This window comes from Phoenix dactylifera, chromosome 8, assembly GCF_051530095.1.
Source record: "Phoenix dactylifera cultivar Ajwa chromosome 8, Ajwa_hap1_PhDact_Kaust_v1.1, whole genome shotgun sequence".
Taxonomy (NCBI): Eukaryota; Viridiplantae; Streptophyta; class Magnoliopsida; order Arecales; family Arecaceae; genus Phoenix; species Phoenix dactylifera.
In genome coordinates, this window is record NC_143197.1 from 16,918,498 (window position 1) to 16,937,776 (window position 19,279).

The window sequence follows — 19,279 nt, forward strand, 5'->3', positions numbered from 1 at the left end:
AGGCTACATCGAAGATACTTGCCATTAGATTGAGGGACATTCTCTCGAGGCTGATTAGTCCAGAGCATGGGGCTTTTGTGGGAGGGCGGAGTATCACTGACAACGTGCTTATTGCACAGAAGTTTATGTTTGATCTTCGTAGGGCCTTGAGGAGGAGGAGCTTGATGGGGATCAAGCTTGATATGGAGAGAGCCTACGACAGGATGAGATGGGATTTTGTGCAGCAATCCTTGCAGGGGTTTGGTTTTCCTGTGAGATAGATTAGCTGGGTCATGGGATGTGTTTGGGGCCCCTCTTTTGCTATTTTGGTGAATGGCACGCCGTCCCGTTTTTTTGAGTCATCCAGAGGATTGCGACAGGGATGTCCTCTCTCCCCCCCTACTTTTCATCATCTGTGCAGATACACACTCGAGAGCTATGAGATTTGCTGTGTCTATGAATGAGTTAGAGGTCTATAGGCCAGTGGAGGGGGCTACTCCGATCTCTCACATGCTATTCGCCGATGATTGCTTATTGCTAGCCCGGTCGTCTCGACAGGCCGCAGGAGTCATCAGTAGGATCCTTCGGGACTATTGTGCAATGTCGGGTCAGAGTGTCAATTTGTCAAAATCAGCCATCTGCTTCAGCCCGAAGACTACATTGGCAGTGAAGAATTCTATTTTGGAGATTTTGGGGGTAGGTGAGCAGGATGGCACTTTGAGATACTTGGGGATTCCTCTCTCAGGTCAGCGACTACGCAGCAGAGACTGCTCCTCTCTGGAACTTAGTATCAGACATAGATTGGAGGGATGGCAGATGCATACATTATCGATGATGGGGAGGATTACTTTGGTTCGATCAGTCCTTACTTCGATCCCTACTTACTTTCTATCCAACTCTCTCATTCCAGTGACATTTCTGAGGACTCTTGAGCAGCTCTTTAGGAACTTCATCTGGGGGAGGAGCAGGGGTAGAGGTGGGATTCACTTATTGGCATGGGAGGTTGTGTGTCAGCCGACCAGATTGGGAGGTTTGGGGGTGCAGTCATTGGTGGTGAGGCGGGAGGTTTTAGCGGCACGACATGTAGCTAGATTTATGCTGGAGCCTAACAGCATGTGGTCCTCGTTGATGAGGGCCAAGTATGGTCCTTTGTTGCCTGGGATACGGGCTGGCCGTCACCACTCACCGGTTTGGAAGGAGATGTGTGCCAGAGCCATGTTGGTGCTTCCGGAGATCAGATGGGCCATCGAGGATGGGCGATCTATCGATGTTTTGGAGGATAGCTGACTGAGCAGCCGATCAGTCAGCTGCCGATCATGGTGGATTCGACGAGGTTGAATGGATACAGAGCATGTGACTTGATGGACCCTGTTGGGGGTCGATGGAGGACTGGGCTGATTCAGGAGGTTTTTGGGGAGCAGCTGACAGAGTTGGTTCTGGCTCTTCCGGTACCAGCCCGGGAGGAGCCTGACAGGTTAGTATGGAGGTCATCAGGCCGGACGCGGGTACGAGCTAGGGATCTCCACGCTTTGTACAGTAGGGAGCCGGCTCGGTAGATTGAGGGAGGATGGATTTGGAGGATGCAGATTCACCTGCATGTGGCACTTTTCATCTGGAAGGTGGCAAGGGGATGCCTACCGACCAGAAGCTTGCTAGTTTGGCGAGGAGTGCGAGTCACCCAGTTCTGTGGGGTGTGTACGGAGACTGAGGAGACTATTGATCATGCTCTTTTGCAGTGTCCTAGGGCGAGAGAGATATGGAGTAGATCACCTGCTCCTTTGTCCCAGATGGTGGAGTCGGTACAGGATATGATCCACTTGCTGAGTGTTTCTATGCGGAGTCCCAGACTTTGGGAGGAGGGATCCTTAGAGCACACCTGGCCTACCACATCTGGTTGGACAGGAATGCTGGCATATTTGAGGACAGGCGGTCGCCTCCGAGGCTGGTGGTGGAGAGAGCTATATTGCAGGCGAGGGAGGTCACCGCAGCTACCACGTTGTTCTCTTCTGAGATGGCCAGGGACATCTGGGGCACTCTTTCCGCTATTATAGCGCCCAGGTTCGCCCTTGTTTCTTGGGTGCCCCCACCCCTTAGTCATCTCAAAGTGAATTTCGATGGTGGTATATCGGTGGATGGTGTATCTGGAGGTATCAGATTCGTGATCAGAGATTTTTTTGGCAGACTAGTAGCAGCCAGAGGCCGGCGCACTCCTGGGATTACTATTGTAGGGGCAGAGCTTCGGGCTGCATGGGAGGGGCTGACATATGCGAGGAGAACCCTTGGAGCCGAGAGGGTGTATCTCGAGGGAGACTCTTCTGTGGTGATTGACTGGATCCGAAGTGCGGATAGATATGGGGATGGCCATCCTCTTATCAGAAAGACTCGCAGGCTGGTTCAGGAGATGGGGGGGCTGCAGGCAGTACATGTGTTTCGGAAGGCGAACAGGGCAGCAGACTGGGTCGCCTCCTTCGTCGCTCGGCACTCCGGAGATTTTCTATGGACATCTATAGGAGATATTCTCTCTTTTTTGTACTTTTTACTTTTTCGTGACTGTGCAGGATATACTCAAGTTAGAGCTATATAAATGCCGTATTTACCCAAAAAAAGAAGAAGAAGAAGAAGAAGGAGGAGGAGGAGGAGGAGGAGGAGGAGGAGGAGGAGGAGGAGGAGAGAGAGAGAGAGAGAGAGAGAGAGAGGACGGTCACCTCTCTCTGGGCAACAAATTCCGCGTCCCTTTCCGCGCCTTCGTTCCGCTTGGCTTGTAGGACGAAGTCTGTGTACCACTTCGGCGGTCGAACTGGTTGGTCCCACAGATTTAAAACCATTTATACCACTATTCTATCAATCCCCCGCCACCTAACCAGCCAACCACTGCCGGTCACGAGGGTCCGTCGTAAATCTCTCGCCCTCTCGTCTCCTGTGGGTGGATGCAAGGGTACGCCTTGCAGTGTCCTTGAAGTTCTCATCAAGAGCAATTCTTGCGACAAGCAATCTCCGGCCCACGTCTATGTTGTCTGTACACGCCAGCTGGAGGGTATATATAGATTTAGGTGTTTCTGCGACGCATGTATCTAAACTTTTTCAGATCTCAGAACTCTTTCTTGACAACCGTTCCTGGTGAAGGGAACCTCAGCGGCAGACCCCTTTCTCTCCTTAAGACACCGCCATCCCTATTTCTATACTCTTCTCGTCTCTTTTTCTCTCCCTCTATCCCTTCTCTGACCCGTTAAAAGATATATACATCGCTTTGCATTCTAGAATCTTGTCTTTCCTCTCTCTCCACGTAGAACCCCATAGAATTTATTCTTTGCTGGATTCCGATTCTCACCGATTCGCCTAGTTCCCTACTCGGAACTCTCCAACCTTTTTTCTTAGTACCATACCATCACAATCTGATGAGTTAAAAAACTTTTTCAAATTCTGCACTTTTCACCAGCCTTTCAATAATCTATATATATATTTCTATTCTCAGGATATCCAGTATATCTTAATCCCTGGTTGTCCTACTTGCTATTGGTATTGGTGGTTGGAAGTGGTGGATGGTGCTAATAGATGGATGCTTCGGGGGGAAGTCCGTTCTTGCAGGGCCGGCGGTCGGAGAGGTGCTTCGAAGAGAGCTTCCGGTCGACGGGGCCAGCGATGCCCCGACCGAATGATGCGGCCGGGCAGCCGAGTCGCCGGCCGGCCGACACGGCTGACTTTGTGGACGATGATAGTTGGATTACTGTCATCCTGTCAGTTGTTAGGATTGCTGCTTGCTTTCTGTCGATGATGGTTACCACCATCGTGTGGGGTGTGATCATGCTGGTGTTGCTCCCTTGGCCATATGCTCGGATCAGGCAGGGAAACTTGTATGGTCATGTTACCGGGCGGATGCTGGTAAAGAATCTTGTGACTGCTGGTTTCCAATCTTCTTCTTTTATTTCTAGTTTTATATAAATTTGATTTCTTGTTTTATTGTCTGATCAGTTCATGGATAGATTTGTTGGTTTGATCTATATTTCTGTGTATGGAGATAAGGATAGATTGGAATGCACGCTTGAGGGTTTCTGGATAATTCATCTCGTTTCGATGTTGTTTTGTTGTTTGATTACTGCTCTGTGAGCATCTTCCTTCCAAACTGCATAAATTGTTGCCGTTTAATACTTGATTTTAAGAATGAAATCTGTATGTTTCTTCTTCAGATTGTTAATTGGTTGGTAATCTCATTTTTCTTGCGATGGGTTGTATTGCTCTGTTTGCTGTTGGATGTTCGGTAAACATTATGCCATCATCCTTAGTTGTTTTTCTTACTTCCTATGGAATCGTTTGCTAAAGAGAGACCCTAGTCTGATCTCATCCTTAGTTTGCATGAGATAAATAGTATTCTTCTGTGTGGCTATGTTGTTTGGCACTTGTTTGTAAACAAATGTTGGATGGCTAAACTCTGCTTCTTAAAGATTCTGAACTTTTCCTAATAGGCCATTTCTTCTATATAATTGTATGTATCATCTGGTTGATTTTCTTGGAGTTGAATTAACTATGCAGTCTCATCTCATCTAACCGTTTTGTTTGCAGGCTTTTCCTGCTTTACTTAATTTCTGTTGCATTTATGAAAGAAAACAACAGAAGATTTGAAAATCATTTTAATGTTTTTTGGCATCCTTTTGATGCAGATAATTAAACATAAAGTATTCTTTCCTAAAAGTTATTCCTCGTTGTTATTTTAAACTATTAGACATAGAGATTAAGGTATCCTTGTAATGGACTTCACCTCTGTTCTGTATACTGTGCCTGCAATAACTGGTCCAGTTTGTTGCCTGGCATTTTGCAGTCTTGAAATTATAGAATTTGGTTCTGCATAATATTGACATGATTATGCTACAATTTGGCTATATAGTTTGTGTCTTGGTGATGAATTTGATTCCCTCTATTGAAGCGTGCCTTATCTTCTCTTTGCATAGGCTCTTTCCAAGTATACGAGAACCCTAGAAGATTGCTTCTTTTTGTGATAAGCTTAAACTTGGTTCTAGTCTAGGGGGTTAGTATCAAGCTAAGAGTTGGCCATCAAACATTCTCAATTTTGCTCTAGCAAAAAAAAAAACATTCTCAATTTTTGATGAATCATTCCATGGATCATAAAGTGTCAACAGATTGGAACATCTGAAGTGCTTCTTTGAATGGAGTTTCTATTCAACTTCTTACCTGTGATATGGACTTTACTTGCTCACTCCAAAACTACCAGGCAGAAGATGAGAGAACAAATCTGGACAGGAGTAAGTCCAGTCCCTGCTTCCTAAATGATGGTCTTACTTAGATGATCACAAGAGCATCTTGTCCTCAAACCCATATTCAACCAGCATAGCTTCCAAGTATATCATTCTGTACAAGTTCTCTACAGAATCCGAACTAGGCAAGTTAAATGTGAACGCTTTGTAACCTAAAAGGAGTTCTTTTCTGTTTCAACTGGCAGCTGCCTTATATGTGACAAACAAGAAAATAAGCTCTATAAGAGAAAACAACCTCTGTAAGGGAAAATCTCTTCTGTGATCGATTTATTCTTCTAATTTTAACCTAAAATATCACAAGCTTCTTCTAGCCTTTATTCTTTTTTTTTTCCTCCTCGTGTATTTGATTCTTTCTTTGTGAAGGTGCGATGCCTAATTAGGAACTTTTCTTGTGATACCTTCAGCTCTGTTTAGAACATAGGGAAAGCTGATCTTAAATGAATAGATGGGCAGCAGCATTTTAAAGGATGACTGGGGCAATATTGAGTTTTTGCCCCCTCAGTCATCAACTCTCCTTTGATTCTAGCGTGCATGTTATTTGATATTGAGAGGGAAGAGATGGCCATGCATGGATGCCCAGCTCAATGACTGTGACTCAGGAATGTCACCAACTGCATGGTCTGTCGCCAACAATAAGTTAGGTATCTTGTTCCTGTATAAGCTAGCCATTGTTCTGTCAACCTCACTTTCTGAATCTTTTTTATCTTCAGTCTGCAGACTTCAAATTTGTAATTAAATTTCTTTCTTAAGTTCTGTTCTGAAAAGGTTTACGAAGAAATAACATGTTTTGCTTAGTTATGCTAATAACTATGGTCGTGATCCATATTTTTTCTGTCTTCAGTCAGTTTATCTGTTTGCTGGGCACTTTGACTTTTGATCATCATTGCCACATAACTTTTCTTCATTCACTTGGTCCTGGTACTTTGTTATAAAAGTCATTTTCACATCTTTCCAGGACTGGCATTCTTTTTTTTGTGTCAGCATGAGGCATTTGAAGGTCTTTTGGGGTAAATTAGGTCCTGTACTAAAGGTCTTACTATGAATTATTTATCCATTCTTCATCTTTAATTTCATTTTAACAGCAACGGCCTTTTAGCTATATTAACTAGCATGGTGGGTAAACTATAGTGCAACAACAAAATGATTAGCTTTTTGTGTTGCGTAGCACCATGAGACGGAAGGATGGACTAACCTCCTAGTTAATGGTAGAATGTAGCACCACTTAGTGCCTTGCTAACATCTGGGTAGAGCTTGGCATTAAACTAAATGATTAAGGAGCAAATTAGAAGCGTATATATGGCATACATATTCCTGGATATCAGTGACTATGAGGTGTACAAGCTACCTCAAGACCCAGACAATGTTGGAGGAAGCATAATCTTTTCTTGCAAGATACAAAAGAATTAGGAATGCTTCCTGATATGACCGCATGCTGGTCTGGTTGTCATCTGTAAAATCATGCCATAAATAGGGAGAACAGTTCATCATGCATGCCCAAATTGCAAACCTCATAAGGCTTATCACAATAAAGAACGGCATTCTTCGTGTCAAGCTAATTAAAGCAATAATTCCAAATCTCTTAAATTATTAGTTAATCGGTTCATTTTAGCAACCAGATAATGATCTTATCCAAATCTTCCGTATTTTAAAGTTGTGAGCTGCCTATAGAGCATTGTAACTGTCAGTGAGCTACCAGCAGAGCTTTGCAACTGTCAATTAAATTATCTAAATCAGGAAGTGAAAATCTAAATGTGATTATTCTATAGGCAGCATATTATACAGGTCCAGCCTGCTATCACTGAGGATTACAGGTACTATGACTCTAATTTTGACTGCAATCATAAAATAATAAGAAGGCAAAAGAGTTGGTATTGGACAAGGCTTTTCTGCTCCATAGGACGATGATTTCATAGAGTAGCATAAGCTAAGGGAGAACATGGTCTTAAATTATCAAGAACTTATGATGGAGGAATATCACTAACCACTTCCAGTCATTAACATTGATCATATATGAAGGTACATAAGCTTAAAATGGCAGCATCGGCTGAGGATGAATGCAGGAGGATCCACAAATAAGCAGTAATGTGAATCTTGGTTGTTATTTTTATCACTAGATAAAGGTTATATAGGATAAGATGGCAAGAGATGTGCATTGGTACTTTGTCAGTTTATGGTGACACTGGGATAATTTAGACATTTGTGAAAGGATTTTAACACGTTACCCCTTTTTCGAAGGATAAAAAAAATAACACTGTGTGAAGCAACCAGATAAATAAAAAAAGAAGAAACAACAGGATGATGGGGTGGAAGAGGTGTAAGATATTTGACAGTGTGATTGTTCACGGGAAGATTAAAGACTGAAGATGAGTGTGATTGTTCAGATACTACAGAACTGGAAGAGGTGTATGATGAGTAAGATATTTGACAGTGTGAACAAGTTCAAGCTTTCAACAGTGGGGGAATGTAGGCAGGAAAAAAGGATAGCTCTGTTAGCAGTGTAAGGACATGGAAGGCCTTAAGCTGGTATCCATCTCTACAAGAGTGGCAAGAGAAGCCTGAAGAAAGTTATTGTCTTAGGAGTCAAAAAATCTTAATTACCATGTCAAACTGTGTATGAATGATTTTGGTGGTGGGAATTCTCAACATTTCCAAAGTCATTTTTGTAATTGAAGTCAAAGTAAACAGTAGACACAACATCATCATCTTTGAATATGGCATGAGGCTTCACCATTTTTTCTAGCTGTTCTTCTAACCAGTGTCCTCTTGCATGTCAGTTATTAGTGGCGAGTGCTAGAGAAAGGGATTTGGTGAAATTGTATATAAAAGTGACTGGTGAGCGTGCTACCTGACATCGAGTGCCCTTGGTTTGGACAAAGTGTGGTCAAACTAGCATAGATATGTTTTACCAAACCATAAGAAACTTCCCCTATCTCTACATATTTAAAATTTTTAATTCGATTCTTGCCAAAAATGTAGTTTTATCCTATTTTCCGTCAATTTATGTTCTATCTACTGTATGAATTCAATACTCTCTTTGATATGGATTTGAATGCTCAGTTTTAATAACCCCTTATCCTAATTATATGAAGAGTGCTTCTATGTTTCCCCAAGAACCTCCCCAAAAAGGGTAAAATTAATACCTGGTTTATAGTGTGATGAGTGGGGATTTGGGAGTGAATTGGTTTCGAAATGCCAAATTTGCTTTGGCAATTTCTCAAAAAGTGTGGTTTTCTGTTGTTTTGAGGAGGTTTTGGGGGAGATGAAGCATTTTTATATGAATGTTACAGTCTGAATCAAATCAACCATAAATCTAGAACCAAAAGCTTCCTAATCTCTATAGCAACTATTGATTCTTGGAGTAGCTTATAGTGCATGAGTTCTGGATCATTTATACCAAGACATGCATCTGGTCTTGGAAAGTGTGCAAATTGACAATACCATTTTACAAATTGAACTGGAGGAGAATTTTCAGTTGTAATGTTCTGAGGGAAAGGTTGTTGGAGGACATCCTTGTAACAACGCAGGATCTCACGCAAAATGGCCAGCCAGAAGGTATTATTTGGGTTTTTTGATCCTATATAAGTACCCAAGATCTACCCAGCGAATAACCGATGTGGGACTAAACACACGCCCGCACGGATCCTCACATACTTCCCCCATTCAAGCCCTGACGTCCTCGTCAGGCTAAGGGTTTAAATCTATTGAAATCTAATCACAAACACCATGATCGGCCCATGGTCAGCCCTAATAGATCCGTGCTGCAGTGTTCCCTAGTCTACATAGGTTATGGGCTGGGTCCGCTCTGATACCATTTGTAACAACCAAGGATCTCATCCAAAATGGCTAGCCAGAAGGTATTATTTGGGTTCCTTGATCCTAAATAAGTACTCAAGATCTATCCAGCGAATAACCGATGTGGGACTAAACACACGCCCGCACGGATCCTCACAATCCTAGTTTTGCTAACAAGCATGAAGTTGACATACAAAAGCAAGAATTCATTAGATAAATCCATGGTGGCTATTTATGCCATAATTAATCACTGATTATCTTATAAATCACTAAATTGATTATTTGACCAATGCTTTGATCAAGTGAAAGAAAAGATAATCAAGATGACACCGTGGCATCACATGATGATCAGACAACTCTCATCATGTTTACTACAAAACATAAATCTTTGACATGTATCAAGTGACAGTGTTTATCACCTTCAAATAGCATAATGGATTTCGGACTTTTAGGAAGAACCAAACCAAAAATAACTTCTACATTGTTATGAGAAGCGGCTATCTCCATATTTCTGTTGATGAGCAGAGTTATTGAAATGAGTTTCAGACAGTTGAGGAGACTGAATCAACCTCAGATGATTATGGGATATACATTAATTGATGTTGAGAAATTTGAACCATAAACGACTTCAGACAGTTTCTAGAAGTGGTTATCAATGGACATCTACTTAAGGAGATCGAGGTTACAAGGACAGGCCACTCGCCCACTTCAGAGGCATTTCAATAATTAATTTACCAGACTAGAGATTAATCTCTTTTATCTTGTGCATTTATTTTCTTTTAATTTAGCTTTTTCTGTCTCTATCCATTTCCATATCACATTGTTCGTTCCACGACATCCAAGTCCTTCAGCACTAAATAAGGTTGATTGTTATTTTCCCTTGTTGTGATCCAAATCGAATTTGGGTTAGATGAGGTTTCTCTCAGTCCTGTTGGAGTTGTTTTAGTTCAGTGTACCAATTGATTCATCTAATGAAGATTTATTATTTATGTTCTATAATCCGTCCTTATTGTTTTCATGATTACAATATCTTGAGAACTCTATATCTTCGATCACTTCGAGAAGTCTTCTTCACCGAGACAATCAATAAAGTCACACTGTAGATGCTAGACAATTAATCACCAGTCCGTGACATAATTAGGGCATTTTCGATTGTCTCATTTTTGACTAAGGCCCTGTTTGGGGGAGCTGTTGGCAGTAGAGCTGTTGGAAGTAGAGCTGTTGGAAGTAGAGCTGTCTGAAGTAGAGCGGTTACAAAAAGCTGTTTGCTGTTTGGTAACTACATTCGTAAAGTGCTGTGCTACTTTGTTTTGTGTTTGGTAAACAAACTGAGAAAGTACTTTTGTATGACAAAATTACCATAAAGGACATTGCATAGTATTATACAACAGAACATAATAAATATAACATATATTAGTACATAAATATACGATATAGTATAATGTTATTGTAATATAAAATAATATTATTATAATATAGCATAATAGTAATATAATTATTGGAGTAAATTAATATTTGGTAATATAACATAATATTAAATTATTTAACATAACATATTAATGTATTATGATATAATGTAATATATATTATATTTATAGTATAATACAATAATAAAGGTATAAAATATTATAATTATTAATATAAATTAATTTTTCATAATCTAACATAATATTAAATTATTTAAAATAACATATTAATGTATTATAATGTAATGTAATATAATATAATATTTATAGTATAATACAATAATAAAGGTATAAAATATTATAATTATTAGTGTAAATAATTAATAATGTTGAAATATATTTATTTATTATCTTATTTATTCATTCATTCATTCATTCATTTATATAAATATTAATTTATTTATTTATTTTATTATTATTATTTAAATTTTCTTTTCTTCTCTTTTTTTCTTTCTTTTTCTCCTTTTCTTTCCTTTTCTTTTTCTTTTCTTTTTCTCTTCTCTTCTTCTCCTTCCTTCCTCTCCCCTGTTCTTCTTTCTTCTCCTCCCGCGCGGCCGGCGGCGCCGGAAGGGGGCCAGGCCGCCGCGGCCGCGGGAGGGGGCCGGGTCGGGGCCGGCGGCGGCCGCGGGAGGGGGCCGGGCCGTGGCCGGCCGCGGCCGCGGCAGTCTCGGCGGCCGCAGCTGGCCCTGTGGGAAGTGCCCTCCTCCCGCGAGGCCGTCAGCGCCGGGTCGGGCCGTGGCGGATGCGGGAGGGGGGCGGGTCGTGACCGCCGGCGGCCGCAGGAACCCCCTTCTTCTTCCTGTTCTTCGGCCCCTCCCCACTGTGGGACCTCCTTCTTCTTCGGCCCCTTCTTCTTCCTGTTCTTCGGCACCGCCCCTTTCCGTGACGGGTCGTCGCCGGCGGCGGCCGCGGGAAGGGGAAGACAACCTGTCTTCCTCTTCTTCGGCACCTCCCCACCATGGGGGCGGGGGAGAGGGAGGGGGTGCGACGGCGGGGCAGAGGGAGAGGGTGCGGCGGCGGGGGAGAGGGAGTGGGGTTGGGTGGGAGAGGAAGAGACGGTGAGAGAGAGGTTTTTGGGAGGAATTTTTTTTAAATGGGGGTATTTTGGTCAAAAATACAGGTTTCCAAAAAAGCTGAAAACAGCATTTTTAGAAAGCTCCAAATTGGAGCTTCCCCCCAAAAGTTGTTTTCAGCTTCCCGCAAAAGCTGAAACAGCTTTTCGGAAAATTTACCAAACACTCTTTTTTCGCTAAAAGTACTTTTGGAGGGCCAGAAAGTACTGTTGGCAGTAGAGCTGTTGGAAGTAGAGCTGTTGGAAGTAGAGCTGTCTGAAGTAGAGCTGTTATAAAAAGCTGTTTGCTGTTTGATAACTACATTCGTAAAGTGCTGTGGTACTTTGTTTTGTGTTTGGTAAACAAACTGAGAAAGTACTTTTGTATGACAAAATTACCATAAAGGACATTGCATAGTATTATACAACAGAACTTAATAAAATATAACATATATTAGTACATAAATATACGATATAGTATAATGTTATTGTAATATAAAATAATATTATTATAATATAGCATAATAGTAATATAATTATTGGAGTAAATTAATATTTGGTAATATAACATAATATTAAATTATTTAACATAACATATTAATGTATTATGATATAATGTAATATATATTATATTTATAGTATAATACAATAATAAAGGTATAAAATATTATAATTATTAATATAAATTAATTTTTCATAATCTAACATAATATTAAATTATTTAAAATAACATATTAATGTATTATAATGTAATGTAATATAATATAATATTTATAGTATAATACAATAATAAAGGTATAAAATATTATAATTATTAGTGTAAATAATTAATAATGTTGAAATATATTTATTTATTATCTAATTTATTCATTCATTTATATAAATATTTATTTATTTATTTATTTTATTATTATTATTTAAATTTTCTTTTCTTCTCTTTTTTTTCTTTCTTTTTCTCCTTTTCTTTCCTTTTCTTTTTCTTTTCTTTTTTTCTTCTCTTCTTCTCCTTCCTTCCTCTCCCCCGTTCTTCTTTCTTCTCTTCCCGCGCGGCCGGCGGCGCCGGAAGGGGGCCAGGCCGCCGCGGCCGCGGGAGGGGGCCGGGTCGGGGCCGGCGGCGGCCGCGGCAGTCTCGGCGGCCGCAGCTGGCCCTGTGGGAAGTGCCCTCCTCCCGCGAGGCCGTCAGCGCCGGGTCGGGCCGTGGCGGATGCGGGAGGGGGGCGGGTCGTGACCGCCGGCGGCCGCAGGAACCCCCTTCTTCTTCCTGTTCTTCAGCCCCTCCCCACTGTGGGACCTCCTTCTTCTTCGGCCCCTTCTTCTTCCTGTTCTTCGGCACCGCCCCTTTCCGTGACGGGTCGTCGCCGGCGGCGGCCGCAGGAAGGGGAAGACAACCTGTCTTCCTCTTCTTCGGCACCTCCCCACCATGGGGGCGGGGGAGAGGGAGGGGGTGCGACGGCGGGGCAGAGGGAGGGGGTGCAGCGGCGGGGGAGAGGGAGTGGGGTTGGGTGGGAGAGGAAGAGACGGTGAGAGAGAGGTTTTTGGGAGGATTTTTTTTTAAATGGGGGTATTTTGGTCAAAAATACAGCTTTCCGAAAACGCTGAAAACAGCATTTTTGGAAAGCTCCAAATTGGAGCTTCCCCCCAAAAGCTGTTTTCAGCTTCCCGCAAAAGCTGAAACAGCTTTTCGGAAAATTTACCAAACACTCTTTTTTCGCTAAAAGTACTTTTGGAGGGTCAGAAAGTGCTTTTTGGCCCTCCAAAAGCTCCCCCAAACAGGACCTTAGAAGTGCAGCAAGATCGTTCCCGTCGTTCCTGCGGAAATGAATGGGAAGTACAATGTCATAATTGCCATTAACCAATTAGAGATGAATGGGCTGTGCAAAGATATTTGCCATTATTCATTTAGAAATGTGTGGGAACTGTAACAAGACATTCCCAATGATGTGAATCAGGATGTTTTGAGAATGATCACAATTGAAAGTGGCAGGAAAATTTTTCAGGAATTCATGGATATTTGGAAGATAGAGAGTCATGAAAGTATTTCTATTGGAAAGTTCAATATAATCTGTCACACCACAAGGTTAAGTAAGTAATGTTCTATTTGATACCAGAGGACGTTTAAATATGAAAAAGCTCTGAATAATTTAGTTGCCTGCCAGAAGATCAACTTCGATCACTTTCAAAAAAAAAAAATGAGTGCAATCGAGTACCTAAATGCCAACAATAATGGAAACTTGTCAGGAGCTCTGGACAAGTTAGGATAACAATTGTTATAGCAAATGTAATCATTATGAGTGAGTCTTGCAATCAATTGAGGAAATAGCTTTGGTATCCAATATCTGAACCGGAACTTGGTAGGCAAGATCAAACAATTCTTGGAAACAAGTTACCAAAAATTATGTTTTTAAAATGCTGTCCAAGAAGGTGATGTTGAGGAATTGCAGACTAGACAAAGGCAAAAAGTCCAATAAACATTGACTGTGATCGTTACAGTTTCAAATAAAGTTATCCAAAATTAATTGATACCCCCCGACCACTTGAGAGAAAAGTCTGGAAACGGATGCTCCATCTGTTTGTGAAGTCTAAAGAACAAAAAGGACTGATATCTAGCCCAATAGAATGATGATGTTATGCTTGTGAAGCAGGAGATAATGAAATGTTTGTGAAGTAGGAGGGGGCTCTCCTTATAGCTTCAGTCTCCTTAAATAGACGTCCTGTTGTAACTCAATTCCATTAACCATCTGAAGTCATTTTGGTTCAGTTTCATCAACCATTGACCATCTAATGCTATTTGAGATAAGAGGTGCTAGAGGCCTCAGGAAAGTCTCGATGCTTCTAAGACTGCTGCTGAAAGCCAGGTTTGTGAGTCAACTCAAGCTATTTAGTGGTTAAATTTGCTGGAGTAGGATTGTCAGCATAATGAACTGATTTTTGAGCAAAAGCATAATGAAATGGTTACAGCAACATGTAAGTATATAGAGAGGCACTGTAAAGGAAAGCATAGTTAAAAGGTTACCACAATATGTAAGTATATACAGAGGCACTTTACATGCATACCTTCATGCATGTATATATAGATGCTAGCATGCATGCGTTTAGACATGCCACCAGTTCACAAACCTTGATTTACAATTAAGGTTATCGTGCATCATCTCTTATGATTACAAACCTTGTTATAAGTCAGATTTCCACATTACGGAGGTATAGAGTCCTTAGTGTCTTTTCACTGTGTGAGAATATGACTGTGTCCAGCTGCTGCATCTATTTTCATTATTAGGGAAAGGCTGGATGTTTATGTTAATGGTTATGGTTTTGCTGCTTGTTTAATTTGCTGATAATTATTGTGCATCATCTCTTATGATTTTGATCCATCTTATGTCTACAGATGTTGATCTTAGGGAACCCGATAACAATAGAAGGTTCTGAATTCTCTAACACAAGGGCCATCTACATCTGTAATCATGCATCACTTATAGACATTGTTCTCATCATGTGGTTGATTCCAAAGGGTACCGTTATGATCGGTTATTTCAATTTCAAAAAATAAACCACGCAATAGCACGTATCCTGTAGGATAGTGATTACGGGTGTCGGTCCACAGGGATTGAAGAATAAGTTATTTTTCTTTTAAAAATAAATCAAAAAGAAGGATTTGCTAACTTGATTTAACTAAATTAAACTATGAGTACGGATTGGAATTTATCAGAGTAAATAGATCTAGGGTTTGGAATCCACCACATAGCATTGCATCAAGGATTGTGTTCTTAATTTTTGTCTTTTGGAGAGGCATGCAATTTTTGCTACAAGCCTTTTAAAATAAAAGCATAAAGAGTGTTAGGAAGATCCATCTTCGGTGTAGCATGAAGTGTCTACCTAAGTATGCTAATCTAGGATGCAGCACACTTCATCTTCCTAGGCATGGATCATCTTAGACTACTTTAGCAAACATGATTAGTAACTAGCATGCTCGAAATTTAAATATCATAAAGAAATATTTCATTAAAAATAAGAATTTAAACAAGCTCCAAAATAATAAAAAAGTAAGAACTACAATTGCCCTGATACATTGCTAGGGCTTCATCCAGCCCTAGACTAGACGTTTAGCCAAGCATGGCTTCCGGACGACCTCCCATCTTCAAATGAAATTGATCACCTCCCATTATTCCCAAAATATCACAACTATTCTCTTTCCCCCCCTCTCTCTTCTTTTTTTTTATTTCTTTCTCTCGGCTTTCTTCTTCTTCTTCACCGAAACAGAGTATCCTCTGTTTCTTTCCTCCACCGAGCTCCCCCCTCAAACCGAGCTCTCTCCTCTTTATATAGATCTCTCCCTAGCAATGAATCCAAGGGGAATGGATGCATGATCCTTGGGCGGAATGCACATCAACGGCTGGATCATGGGAGCTGGTCGCGGAAGAGTGGTCCGTGGAAGATGAATGCGGACGGGAGAAGGGGATATCCCGATTTGGATGCGTGATCCTTGGCTTGATGCGGGAGGGCTGAATCACCGGCTGCTGGGATTTCCTTCACGGATGCAGGGAATATGCTGGGAGGAGCCAATCGGAGGATCGATGGAAATCCGGAAGAGGAAGAGGCGGAACGCCATTTCTGTGATTCGGCAGCTGGAGGCTGGGCGGACGATGATCGCGGAGGAGATTGGTCTTCCACTCGGTCGCTGGCTGGATTGACTGATGGCGGAACACCCGGGGATGACGACGTTGCCACAGATGCTTGGATGCGGAAAATGCCCAGCTGGATGCATCGCGGGAGAAGTGGGAACGTGCGGAGGATCTGGCTATGGCTGCTGGGAGTGGATCCGGATGAAGACGGAGGAGCTGGATGCGGTTGATGCGGCTGTAAACGGAAGGGAGTGATTAGGAGAATTAGGAGAAGACGACGATGCTGGGGCGGAGGAGATCCTTTGATCGCGCGGGGAAGGAATGAGGAGGGGATCACGCGGGATCTTCCAAAACAGGGAGGGGAAGAGAGTGGGAGATGAATGCGTGAGAGTTATTATATATATTTATATTATTTTTATTTTTTATTTATATATATATATATATTTTTATTTGTTTTGAAAAGTGGTTGGGGTCCACTCGGGTAGGTTGGAAGGGCTTGGTCCGGAATCTAAAATAGAGGAAGTTTGGACACATGGAGAAAATGGGAGAGGCCTCTGTTTTGCTAGGTTGGGAAGCTTGGTGCACACGGGAAAATATGACGTGGACAAAGAAATGGATAGCTTCATGCACATGTGGAAGAAAGTAGTCCACACATGGAACAGATTGGGACTAGTTTGTGAAATGGGTTGACTCGACCTGCACACATATTAGACTAAACTAATATAGAAAATTAAACCAACTTGGATTACCTCTAATAATGCAATGAAGAGGGGAAACACATTGTCTTATGTTTAAATTTAAAATATATGCATAACAATAATAATAAGTGCCATGTAAAGTAGATAAATTTATACATTATTTAGCACTTATCACGTTACCATAGCTAAAAAAGAGGTTAGTGATATACACTCATTCAACTGCTATAATTTCCTAAATCCATCTTCTTTGGAAGCAAATATTTTCTCATATATCAGGCTATCCTCAAATCTATTTGTAATTTTTGAAGGAAACTTGAAAAAAAAAGAACTTCTCCAAGCACCATGAGCTTCTATTTGAATATTGTGAACTGCGTGTTTTAATTGTCCAGATCATTTGGTACCCACTCTTAGGGCAGATTTTTGCACTGGCAAACCATCTGCGAATAGACCGGTCCAACCAATCTACCGCCATTGAGTCAATTAAAGAGGTTTTCTTTGCATCTGACAGCCATATCTTTTGACCATGTCTTTTTATAAAATTCTAGCTGAATTTTCATTCTTGAGCTCAGGTAGCTCGTGAAATTGTCAAGAAAAACTTATCGCTGATCATTTTTCCAGAGGGTACTCGATCAAAAACAGGAAGGCTTCTTGCATTTAAGAAGGCAACGATTATAACATGCTTGTATCTTTATATGTTTCTCCATTTTATTTTTCTGCTTGTGCTTCTCATTTCTTCATTTTCTGGTGCAGGGTTTTGTTCACATAGCACTTCAGACCCGGTTGCCGATAGTTCCAATGGTGCTGACCAGTACTCATCTAGCTTGGAGGAAGAACAGTTTGCGAGTCAGACCAACTCCTCTCACAGTGAAATACCTCCCACCCATAAAAACTGATGATTGGGAAGCAGAAAAGGTCAATGATTATGTGGAAATGGTACATGCCTTGTACGTGGATCACCTGCCGGAGTCTCAAAAACCTTTGGTATCAAATGGGAGGGATGTCAGCAGCAGGTCAAGTTCATAAGAGTAGGTCTCCTCGTGTATTATCTTGGTTATTATATGTAAATTGTTTCAGAAATTTGTTTATGCCTTTCCGTTTTTCCAAGTACCATCAGGTGGATTAGAGAAACTTGGATGCTTCATAATGTGTATGGTAGATCAATTGGCAGCCAGCAGCACGGTTCAAAGCTTTCATTTGAAAGTAGGTTATGTTATGCTCTCATGGTAACAGAGTAGCTGACTTCTTAGGGTGGATTAGTTCCACGGCACAAGATAAGCATATCGGACTTGGTATAATTGCTGTTCCAGAATGACTCAAGTCATCTTTTCTGAAAATAAAAGATCAATTGCCATCATGCGGTCGGTCTGGCTAAAGATGACTACCCTCCTTGTGCCTGACTTGCTTGCGTTTCACCAGAGCTCCGTGCAGATGTTCGATCTTCTGTGCCATTATATGTCAGGCATTCTCATTCATGGCGTAGCCACAAACTTACCATGATGTCTTGTCTCAGCTATAGAGCCAGCTTTGTAAATCGTAATGTGCCAATCTGTGTTGTTGAAATCTTGTAAGCTTTTTATAATTCTGATCAATGTCTCAGGATGCAGATTAAACATATGGTATTCCTGCTGACAGCTTTTTCAGCACAAATAACATTAGCTTTTCTTCATGTTTGTGTTTAGTTGGAGTATAAGAAAGTTAGGAACAACAAAAGGTATGCCAAGTGGTGCAGCTGCACAATGCGTTTATGCAAGAATTCTTTGGATAACCTGAAAATTAGAATAATTTGTTAAAAATTACCCTTAACTTGTTATATTGTATTTTATATGATGTTATTAATATTTTAAATATAATAGCAATATTAAAAAAAACATTATATATAATATATTTTATAATGTTACAAAATAATATCACGTCTGATAACTAAATTTTTATAAAATTTCAAAATACTCTTCTTATTAACTTAAAAAGGTGCTCTTCTTTTGGCACAGGTTGAATGGTAGGGGAAGAAGAATCATGAGGATTACCACAATGAGATTTGTACAAGCAGATAAATGATAAAGAATGGAGTGCTTTGAGATATATATAAGTGCTCGAATGATAAAAGATAGAGCACCGTGGCATTTGTATAGAGAGATGAAGATAGAAAATGAGGTGCTTTGAGATATGTGCATGCAGAGTGCAAACGAATGATAAAGGATGGAGCGCTTTGAGATTTATGCAGACAGATAGATGATAAGGAATGGAGTGTTTTGAGATCTATACAGACGGATGGATGACAGAGGATGGAGCTTTTGAGATCTATGCAGCGGATGGATGGATAGAGGATATAATATTTTGAGATTTATGCATATGGATGGATGATAGAGGATGAAGTGCTTTGACGTCTATGTTAGTGGATGGATGATAGAAG

General features: G+C 41.0%; 2 protein-coding genes across 6 annotated transcripts; both read left to right on the plus strand.

Moving 5' to 3' along the window:
* Positions 1 to 417: 417 nt before the first annotated feature.
* Positions 418 to 1,266, plus strand: LOC148702701 (uncharacterized). The gene has a single exon (XM_088702098.2). It carries the CDS (start codon positions 418 to 420, stop codon positions 1,264 to 1,266), a length of 849 nt encoding a protein of 282 aa, XP_088558224.2.
* A 1,704-nt stretch (positions 1,267 to 2,970) lies between these two features.
* Positions 2,971 to 18,535, plus strand: LOC103720980 (1-acyl-sn-glycerol-3-phosphate acyltransferase-like). 5 transcript variants are annotated; one of them, XM_089924813.1, is made up of 6 exons: positions 2,971 to 3,858; positions 14,938 to 15,076; positions 17,055 to 17,065; positions 17,259 to 17,357; positions 17,439 to 17,531; positions 17,620 to 18,535. In XM_089924813.1, the coding sequence occupies exons 1-6, from the start codon at positions 3,532 to 3,534 to the stop codon at positions 17,890 to 17,892; spliced, it is 942 nt and encodes a 313-aa protein (XP_089780939.1). In that variant the 5' UTR covers positions 2,971 to 3,531; the 3' UTR covers positions 17,893 to 18,535. The 5 variants fall into 5 exon arrangements, with proteins under 5 accessions (XP_089780939.1, XP_088559041.1, XP_038973317.1 ...); XM_088702915.2 differs by lacking the exons at positions 14,938 to 15,076; positions 17,055 to 17,065 and having other exon boundaries at positions 2,975 to 3,858; positions 17,620 to 17,894; positions 17,975 to 18,535; XM_039117389.3 differs by lacking the exons at positions 14,938 to 15,076; positions 17,055 to 17,065 and having other exon boundaries at positions 2,975 to 3,353; positions 3,452 to 3,858.
* Positions 18,536 to 19,279: the final 744 nt, after the last annotated feature.